Source organism: Thermobia domestica, chromosome 2 (assembly GCF_964235325.1).
Source record: "Thermobia domestica chromosome 2, izTheDome1.hap1.1, whole genome shotgun sequence".
Taxonomy (NCBI): Eukaryota; Metazoa; Arthropoda; class Insecta; order Zygentoma; family Lepismatidae; genus Thermobia; species Thermobia domestica.
Window position 1 is genome coordinate 268,588,955 of NC_137455.1, and position 11,243 is coordinate 268,600,197.

The window sequence follows — 11,243 nt, forward strand, 5'->3', positions numbered from 1 at the left end:
GCTTCGACCGATATGGAGACTATCTCGAAAAATAACCTGATGTATGTACTGTTTGCTGGCTGTATTGATTGTATGAAATAATATATACACGTTTCACTGCAGGCTTTGTAACCTTACTTTCTGATCACTCCTCTAATTTCGAAGAAGAGCTGAAATTTTATCTGTGAAACACCAGTAGTATCGAAAACTGCCGGATCTTGTTTAAAATATTTTTACTTTCACTATTATTTTATTTATTTCTTGTATGTGTTTCCTGAAAGTCTTATATCATAAATTCGGTATAACAAATCTTACTAACGATGTAAAAGACGATAAATTAATGCATTAATTTACAATATGTTATTTCTTCGTAGGTGTGTATCGCAGCAAGATACTGCCAGAGTCTTGTTCTCGGAGCCTACTCCCACCTTCAAGATCCTGAAAATAAATACGTTTTAACAACAGTTAAGAATGGTTGGGAACAACTACACCTACTGTGGAACACTGACGACGAAGATTTGTACCGGCGATGGAAAACAATAATGAATAAATATGGAAAAACTTTATAAAACCTTAAAACATAGTATTCATCTTATTTCACCAACGATAATTAAAATCAACATGTCGTTAAGTGAAGCTTGAACTTCAATGTTCCCTGGCGAATTTTCAGAGTGATTTATGAACGCGGTTATCGTGCCTTCATAATTATTCCGAAGTCCAAGCTTCATTATATAAGGGCTCTGGATGAGATTGCCATAAAAGCAATTACAATTGATAGCTAATATGTGTAAATAAATTTATAAACTTATACTTTGTCCAATGTAAAATTTATCACCAATTGTTAGTTCTTTACAATTGTTAGTACTGATCGTAAAGAAATACGGTTAGCTTAATAATAATCACGGGTTTTATCAATGATCGTTAAAGTTGTATTATTGTTAAATAATACATGTTCCATCAACGTCTGTTATCAATTAAATTAATGTGATCACTTACCTTAGTATAAGATCTTAATCTCTCTCTCAATTTTATAGAATTGATAGTTAATTCGTTAATCAGTTTAGATGATGAATTTTCATAATTTTAATGAATCCTTAGATATATGATAGTTAAGGAAAATTAACCAAGGATACTAAAATGGACTTTGTGGATTTGATTCCATACGATTGAAAAAAAAAAAATTACGTTTAGAAAATCTGTAAGATTACAATAATTTGTTTTATGGCTTTGCGATATGTATTGCAACAAGTTATGTATTGTCGGAGGGATTTTCTTGGAGTCTACTATTATCTTTAAGATCCTCAAAATTAATATTTATTAAATCAACAGGTAAGAGAGATTAGGAACAATTACAGCCGCTGTGAAGCATTAATGACGAGACCTTATACCACCGATGTAGAACAATAATTGTGGGATATACAAAATCCATATAGAGGGTTTCTGTTGTAGTATTTTGCTTGTTTAGTAAATATAATGCAAAGTTTCTAATTTGTATACCTTTTGAAAATGTATTACATTGAAAATGAACTCACGACCATGCATACTGGCAGGCTGTGGCAAAATCAAGTGTACTTGTTTTGAATTAATATTTTATATCAGTGCCTTGATTGTTTGCAACATGTATACACCCACATCCGAGCAAGACTCCTGAAGTTCAGTTCAGTTTACGTAATAAGCAAAGAAAAAATGAACCCGAAAGATCTACTGGAATCTAACACCAATGCACAGTGGTTCAGATACCCCTAAAACCTGGCCAAAACTCATTTTTCCGAGAAGGAGTATATGGTATATTTTCGGTTTCTGATAACTCTCAACAATACAAACGATATGTAAAAAGCAAATTATTGCATTCCATAATACACTGAGATGATTAAACAAAAGAAATATAAAGACCACCAAAGTGAACATTTTAACACAATATATTTTAACACTCAGTTAACACATTTTAACACTCAGTTAGCATAGTTCATTGTGAGTCGTTTCCAGCTCTCGTTGAGGGTTGTGATGGGGTTTGCAACACGTTTAAAACGGCAGAACTTTCCTCACACTGGATTATATTCTCTGACGAAGAGTTGACATGAGCGGATCCGACATGATGAGAAGTCGAATCATCCATCCATCATTGTTTTCTCTCTTGAACTTGTTCGTGCATGATGTTTCCGGTACTGCTTGATATTTCTATGCATGGCTTCCTGCACCTCCTTCGACATTTGGCCAATGGGCAGAAGAACCATGAAATGATGATTAGCCCTGTATCAGAATTTTATGCACCGAAGCGGGCATATAGTGCCAAGAATACGGTAGAGATTGAGGTAAATGTCAGTGATACATACATGATGTCACGTATTTCAGTGACCAACTTCTCAAATTTGAAGAACAGCACATTTCTCTATGAACTGTCTGTTAATTGTTATTGTTAATATTTGTTCCGGATTTTGAAAAAAGCGTCTGGCTGTGTTACCATCGTTGGACGTTCCACTTCCACCCTGCCTCGGCTCGTCCACTCTGAGTCCCAGTTCTGTTCTTAACTTTTTTTTTTTTTTTTTCACAAGTTTCTACTTTGAGTCTGCTAATGATTTGTTTTCCTTCCGGATCTGCCATTCTTCAAAGTTTGATTTGTATTATACATTTAAGTCATTCCATGAAACGTATCCATGCATGAAGAGTTGACAACCCGAACTGAAATGATTTTGGATTTTCGTGTTTAACATCGCTGGTATTTTTCAGTTTCTTAGGTGTGATTCCGCAGACATGGCACTTCTGTGCTGACGTATTACTAGTGAACACATTACACACTTCACCATCAACAATAGTTAATTGCAACAAATGCTGGACATGGCACTTTTTGTTTGCTGTTACTGTAGTGATCAAGTTCATCACTTGTTACAGAATGTGGTGCACCTCCTGTGTCACTGAGTCTGTCGTTTCCTTTTTGAACTGGATTCTAATTGGTCTACCTAACCTTACAGATGGTCGTAAATTTTGCTACACGATGGCTTTCTTCTCTTGTCTGACACGTAGTAGAGGTGTAGTGTTACCACAGAAGTGAAGATGTCCGTATCTTGAAATCCTGCCTCATGAACACTCTGTTTATACTGTGCTTGGCCAGTAGTTCCATCGCACCCACATTTCGATACTAACGTCAGCTGCTTCCAATATTTCTAGTCAAAGATGGGTTCTTGTACTGATGTCTAGTTAGGTCAGCCTCCAATAATAAGGTCAAAGCATCGTCAGGAGTGTTAGTTGGCATCGGAGGTTGTTTGTGGGCCATCTTCTAGGCTTACCATAGGCTTTCATCTTGGCGTCTTCTCCATTTTCTTCGTCAGATATGCCTTGTCATGGTCTCCTTCTTCTCGGAATGTTACGCCTGCGGCATAACTGATTATTGTTCCACTCCCGAAGCACGTAGATCTTCTGTCTTCCTACGTTTTAAGCGTGTGTTGCTACTTGCAAATGTTTTCTCCGGTCTCCCGCCTACCGATGTCGCAGGTGTTGACCTAGGCAAGTCGGTTTGGAAAACAATCTCATGGTCTAGCCATTCCTAGTTCTCCTCCTCAAACCGTTTATAGTCCCAGTTACACTTGTGTAGTTTGTAGAAAACTTGGTGACATACTTGCGCCAGTTGGAGCTTCCCTTCTTTCGTTAACGATGCTGATATTTCGCGCTCAACAGATGTAGTCAAGCATCGTCTTTTTGCGTCCTTGTTGCCTTTTGTATACCAAATCACACGAAAAAGGCTTCTCGTAGTTTGTTAAGACATCGTTACAAGAAATAGAAAATAATCTAATTAAGTGTGCAGCGATACACACTGGTTTACACATAATTCTTACTTAACCAGCAACTTGTCTGCCTGTTACAAAATCGTCAAAAACGGGCAACATTGGCTTCTTGTCTCCGAAAGAGGACGTATTGAGCTGTTCTCTGAAAAAGAAAGCGTAATTTGAAACGGCTTGAAGCACATTAAAACTCCAATGGAACTGAAAGGAACCATCAAAATATATGGAGTTCCAAACCATTTTGGTTTTACCATCTTCTGTCACGTTTACTCAATAATCAACCACATCTAACATCATGTTTGGAAAGAACAATGTACATAGCTATACAAAACGACACATAACTTTTTCTCAAGAACAAAATTCTGGTTCTACATATCTATGAATATTATGCATGCTGACATCTAAAGACAACAACTTATCACCACAATCAGCAAAAGCTCATTTCAGACTTCCATAGGTAAAACCCTCCTTATCCCACGTTGTTTTGAATACAGTGGTCTTCTATTTTTTAAACCACATGGGTTTCGGCTCTCTGGTACAAACTTCATTTTCTCGGTTTTGGCCAGGTTTTAAGGGAATGGTGAGACATGAAAAGAGCCTTCGGTTTAATAATACGAACCAAAGAAATTTTCATTCCAGCATTCTCTTAAGGTTATACCCGTATTAATCATTGTTCATGTTGATCATATTCAAATAATATTCAACGTCCTCCAGTAATCAGGCAATGAGACTTGTCAAAATGAAAATTGTGAACAAACATACACGTACCACAACCCTTTAGTGACAACTTTCAAGTAGGTAGATCGCTTACGAAACAAATATTTAGATTCCAAAAGATATCTGAAGACATTCTGCAAATCATGTATTCGACGCCTATTGTGCAACTCAGAGGCACTAAATGTTGTATTACAGAAGATTCATCCGTCTATGTATGTCCGAATTCAAACCTTCACTCCTGCTGACAGAATCGACCTATCCGAATGATTCAAACAGCAAGAGAAAACCAAAGATATATCGCGCTAAGTTCGCATGTGTGTGTCTTGTGTGAATTATGGCGCCCAAGGTGAACTGGTTTCGGAAAGGCTACGTCGTAGCACTTTTTCATGTCAAGTTTTCCGTGACATAGACTCAAAAACCAGTGCAGGGAAAATGGATATGCATTGAAGTCAACAACCATCAAGAACATAATTAATCGGCATGAACATCACGACGTTCCATCGTTTCATTCACCCAGTAAGGGGAGTAGAAATCGATCTCGTACTGCGTTGACTCCACCTGTAGCTCGGAAGTTGGATTGAATAGCCTAGCAGGAAGACCCATCTACACAACGGGTAATGGCAAGACGATAGTACGTGCCACATTCAATTGTGAACCACAACCTACGTGGAAAATTAAAACTCCGGATGGTGTTTAAAAGTCGTGGACATGTCCTTATTGCGGCCCATCGAAGAGAAAGAAAGACACATTGCAGGTGCCGTTATAAAAACCATCTATTCAGGGAAAAGTGAAAGTTTGTTGCCACAATCGATGAAACATGGCAAACTTCTCGCTGTAACGTACACCCCACGAGACGCAAGAAACCGCTCTGACTTCGTCTGTCAGTGCAAAGCAAGTTTCTCGAAGAAATTTCTGGTTGTCGCGAGATACTACTATGAATGCAAATTAACGATTCCTCAGGTACCTAAAAACTGCAAAATCAACTCCACATTTTATCAGTAACGTATCCTCACACCAACTTATACAAAATACCTGGCCTGTTTAAATGTAAATGTAATAAATCAAGTCCGTGTGTGACGTCCTCCTCCTCTTCTCTTAATAAGAATTATTAATTTAATTTTTTGAAGCAAATATGTTCCGTATATGTTAATGTGAAGGGGGTCATTACGTGAATGTATGATATAAAATCAGATTGAATTTCGTGAAAGGGGGGACACCAGTAGTTATAGTGATTAGAAAAACAAGAAATATACTCTACATCAAAATTCAATGTATATTTCAAATATATGATAACTAAAACAAATTTACATTCTTGGTAACTGAAATTACAATAAGAAATTGTAAAATCAAATTTTAGTGTATGAAACATGAAAAATGGCCTGTTATATACAACATTCTGTTATTGGACATAAACATTCTCTTATTGTAAAATATAATGTTGCACCTTTTTTGGGAAGTAAAGTTTTTGTATTCAAAGATTTTTCCATTCTCAATATCTGCCTTGTTCCTCACATTCTCTATGTAATACCAGATATGTCGTCTCTAGTTTAGTGACCAAGCAAACAATAGGATCCTCTGGTGAGTCGTAAGTTAATAAGAACAAAGATTATCAAGCTCGTAACCACATTTCTTAGTAAGAAACAAGAAATAAGATCTAAGGTAACCCGTTAAAAAAATCTAAGATTATATACTGTTTCTCCCTGTGTTTGTCTCACTTTTCATCTTTATGCTGGTCACGTAGGCTTGTGCCCAAAATGGGACATCCGTCTTTCTCTTCTAAAAGAGGCCATTCTATTCTAAGAAGGCTGAATAAATATACTCTACCAGAAGTGAAATATTAGAAGAGATTTTGTTAAAACTTTTTCCAGTTTTTTCAATAAAATATTAAAATAACGTTACACGTGTACATATGGATAAGACCTCGTGACATAGATCCCGTTCTACACAGAGATTTCTGCATAACATCGGCATCCTGACTATTCCCTTCCACGACATACCTGTGAAGTCTCCTGATGCCAGGGGCCGCGGTGGCTCAGTGGTAGAGCGTTCACCTCTGGTGCTTGGGGTCCCGGGTTCGATCCCAGCCCCCGCCAAGTGAACTTTGTGGTGGACAAACACCGTGTGCGTGGGTTTTCTCGGGGTTCTCCCGTTTCCTCCCACTTTCTTCATTCCACCATTTCATTCATTACTCATCATCACCGTCTCCTTTAGCCTAACCGGCATAACCGTGGGACGTAAAACTTAAAGATTTTTTCTCCTGATGCCAGTCCCATGGATTGTTGCGGATTTGATCTATTGAAAAGAGCATTTGCATCTCGTCGTCTTATCATTGTCCGTGGCCTCTGGAGAACCTGTCAGGAGGAGTGGCTCAAGATTCCATTCTTGCACTTCAACGCAGCCTCCTACAATGGAAGTTACGGTGCAAGGCTATTGCCAAGACACATTGTGCTCACACCGAGGGCAACCGACGGTGGTCCCATGCTGTTTCCTAAGGAAGGTGAGATGTCAAATTGGACACATATAGACAAATCAATCTTCTGCATTGATCTTTAATACACACACCTCACCTGAATGTGTATTTTCAAAAAATATATATTTTTAACTATTTTTCTTTTTAATTACCATAAGCTTCGAACTATTTGGTCATACACATTTCCAAAGTTCGGTAAAAAACAGAAAAATCTCCACTAAAACATTACATTAGAAATCTGATTAATAGTAGTTTATGAAGCAATTTGTTCCACTAAACAATGTTTTTTTTTTATTTCTTTCTTATTCAGACGCAAATCAATTATTTACAATGTTCCCATAATAACAAAGAATGTTAAAATAAAAAGAAATAGTAAATTAAATAAGCTACATGAGAACAAGTTCTTTCAGTCCAATAACGTTAATTATATCAAATCAATTCAAACTTCATTATTTTTTAAAATAACCTGTACATATCTATTAGAATCAACCAACTGACTCCTAAATTACTATCCAAAGAACTTTTCTACCTCAAAATGTATTAAACAGATGAACAACATCAACATTGACACTAACCGATCTTTTTTCATCAAGGGGGGGGGGGGGGTTAAAGACCCATTAAACTTCCTCCATAAGACACTTCCCGAATGTAATGACAGTTTTAAGGTGGATCACTAGATGTTCTCGATGCTATGCTAAACGCTGCGTGATTAGTGCTGCATTGCCAGGTATTTTCGAGTGCTTACTGGTGCCAGATAATAAAAGAAGTAATCGTGGAATTCTGTTTGGATACTTACTGGAGAAATTAGTTTTCGACCCTTACCGCAATTCACGGCCAAGTTCTGCTTCTCGAACTGCAACGCTAAAATCCAGAAATTAAACGTTCAAATTTGGCACCAACGCATTATGGCGTTCTGCGCAAGTTTCGTCTCAAAATCTATTTCCTTAAATGTAAATTAATATTTAAATAAAATGTGAAACATAACACGAAAAACGGTCAAACAATATATCTATTTCGTAATAAGATCGTCACTTTAAAATACTTTACATACAAATAAACATTTCATAAAATTGAGCAATTCTAGTAAGATCTAAGAGCAAGTGCCATCTTGTGTGCTCATTATGAAACGAATCAAGTATTTTCTTTTATTTGTTCCCTTTTTCGATATCAAAAGATACAACCAAATGAATCAGTGTGTTGTGTTGTAAATAACATGTAACGTTTCATTGCGCAGTAGTTAAGGGAATGAGCTAAAATATGTACTGACTTCCGGGTAGTGATCCACCATAATTTTCTTGTTATTTTTAGAAAATTCGACTCAAATTGAAAATTTTCATGCGCAAAAAAGCCTGAATTGTTTAATAAGAAAAATGAAATGAAATCTTTGAGTTTTACGTCCCACGGTTATGCCGGTTAGGCTAAAGGAGACGGTGATGATGAGTAATGAATGAAATGGTGGAATGAAGAAAGTGGGAGGAAACAGGAGAACCCCGAGAAAACCCACGCACACGGTGTTTGTCCACCACAAAGTTCACTTGGCGGGGGCTGGCATCGAACCCGGGACCCTGTTTAATAAGAAACCATGTAATAGTTAACTAGGAATATGTGTATTGAAGTAATTTATCACAATGGATCTGGCAAGGCCTATTTCTAGGAATAATACAAACATTGCTGGAAATCGAACTGCACTCTTTAATTTTCAAACTGAAAGTTACATCGAGGCTCCCAATAAGTTACATCGAGGCTCCCAATAATGTTGACAAAGAACTGGATAACATGTGGGAAACAAATTTAACGATCATACATTTCTGCAGAACATATCTATACATTAACAAATATACTTAAAAAAAAAGTAATATATATATAATTCGTCTGTTCAGCCCCACACTCACTGGACCAACATTGCCTTATTGAGAAACCACACCACTTTATTCAGCGAAAGAAAAGGGAAAAATAATAAATTGACGTAGCAGAAACATAAAAAATGAATTATCTGTTCTCCGTTAACACTAGCAATAACTCCCACACAAAGCACATTTAAAATAACGCTTGACCGAAGGTCAACTAACAACTCGAAGAAAAGCATGACTTTTCTTTTTATAAAGAAATCGCTGTAACAGAACCATATTATATATATATTATATAATGCTTCCGTTTCGTATTAGTATCTTTCGACCACTTAAACCCTTTCTCATTAAGGATCAATTTCTTGAATACGTAGTGGAACGTAATATCACATATTCTTCGTTCTACGAACTGTCAAACTTCACGTTATGGATAGACAAGTCAGAGGCATCACACGTTGAGGCAAGGCTTTAATTGCCGATCGCTCGGGACCAGCACGAGTTTGAAAGCTCTTTATAGCAATGTTGCCATACCCAAATGCAAAGTTATTTCAATATATCATGTTTCTACCAAATTTGTACAATATTCCATGACCAGATCTTTACATATTGCTTTTATTATTTTTTCTTTAATCTTATTTTCCTATCTTTCACAACCATAATAAAAACTGATTGTTACAAAATATTTATGTCTTACTTTTGTTACCATTTCAAGAAATAAATTTAAGAATGATTGAAATTTCGTTCGCTTTTTAGTTTTCATGTGGATATTTCATTTGTAAGTCTTCCTTATCAACTCGGAAGATCATGACTGTTAAAAATACTAAAGAATTGCAGATTTTTGACTGACACAATAGAAATACAAAGGAGAGTTTCTCTGGTTTGGTTTCCCATTTGAATGATTATGAGTTATAGTCAGGTAAATGCATTGAAAAGTTTACCATTACGAGAGAATATTTAAGAAAACGCGTTCATTATCTATGTAAATGTGAGTTGTCAAACATTTGTAAATTCATGTAACTTAAAGACTTGCGCTGCTTATGTAATTTATGTAGTCATTTAGAGCGATGGTTCCCAATCTGGAGGCACGAGGTGTGAGCATGGGGCCGCAAGTTACTGACAGAAATAAACTACATGCGTAATTACAAATATTACGTATGTTGTAACAAAGAGGCGTTAATTTAAATACCATAGAAACACAAAGTAACTATTGTGTGAGAGCTGTGGTTTTGTTAAGAGCAAAGTTGGTAAAATAATAATATTGCACTAAAAATGCTACTGGATTATTATTATTATTATTATTATTATTATTATTATTATTATTATTATTATTATTATTGGAAATTTGAGAATTTCATGCTGCATCTGCAATCGTAGAAAGGGTCAGATAAAAAATGTATGACCAAAAAGACAGAAGAAAAGGGCCTTGAAGTATGCAGGGTTTTCGGAGAGAGCGCAAGGGAAAGAAGGGTGGAAACCATTGATTTAAAGTGTTAGATAAATAGTTCATTTATAGGGAAAGCATTAAGATAAAATAGAATGCTTTTGTTGGTGTGTAGTGGACAATGGTAATTTCAACTAACACCTAGTGTGATTGTTTTTCCGTTTTCATTTATTTTATAACAATGGAGACTTTTCCATGCCAAGAACCAAACTGTCAAAGCCTAAGGTAGTAGTTTGTTGTAGTTTGTGTGCATTAGTGACTAAAGTATCCTTGTAGTTTTAGACCTCTAATTGTTGCAATTTAAAGTTATTTTGATGGCCAATCAATTCAAAAGCGCAGTAAAACAAAGATTCAAAAGATAAAGATCAAAGCGTAATTCACAGAAAAGATATAACCATTGTTTCTTGTGTACAGAAAGTCGTCAGAAAATAAATGGAAAAATGATACAATATTGCGATTTATTGAGAAAATTAAGAAAGAACGTACATACTTTAATTCAACATAATACCCTTATAGTTCAATAAATGGATTGCCAGCAGAAACTACCTTTAGGATGTTAAAACAATAAAAAAAATGAAGAAAATAAATAAAAGAGCTCCATCTTGGTTGTATGATTATCTCTCGCACCATCGGGGCGGGAGACTTGGGTTCGATTCCTGGTGCGAGCCTAAGATATTCATGCAATGCGGACTATAAACATCCTCATTAGAGTTGAATTTAAAGAAAATATTCCATTGTCCCCTCCCTCCCCCTAAAAAAGAGTAAAATTGCCACCATCCTCATCGATAATTCTCAGGGAGAAGATTGTAAATGGCCAGGGCCGGATTTAGCATTTTGGCGCCCCTAGGCCCAATATTTTTTCCGCCCCCTAGTCTGGTTAAAGTTACTTTCCTAAAAACCTTTATTAAAAAATTACAGCCAGTTCTCCCATGTTTGAGATCAGTATTGTAACGAAGTTGATGCATAATGTTGAAAAATAGTTTAACTTTACCAACAATTATTTGTTCCAATGA

The 11,243-nt window shown here is 36.1% G+C and overlaps 1 protein-coding gene across 6 annotated transcripts in view; it reads left to right on the forward strand.

The window, feature by feature from the left end:
* The window catches only part of LOC145678491 (hydroxylysine kinase), a 124,909-nt gene extending 118,959 nt beyond the window's left edge, over positions 1–5,950 (forward strand). For all 6 annotated transcript variants that reach the window (XM_081748688.1, XM_081748690.1, XM_081748689.1 and 3 more), the window contains one exon: positions 354–5,950. In XM_081748688.1, coding sequence (XP_081604814.1) covers positions 354–548 — 195 coding nt within the window. In that variant the 3' untranslated portion in view covers positions 549–5,950. The remainder of the gene's footprint in view (positions 1–353) is intronic.
* Positions 5,951–11,243: the final 5,293 nt, after the last annotated feature.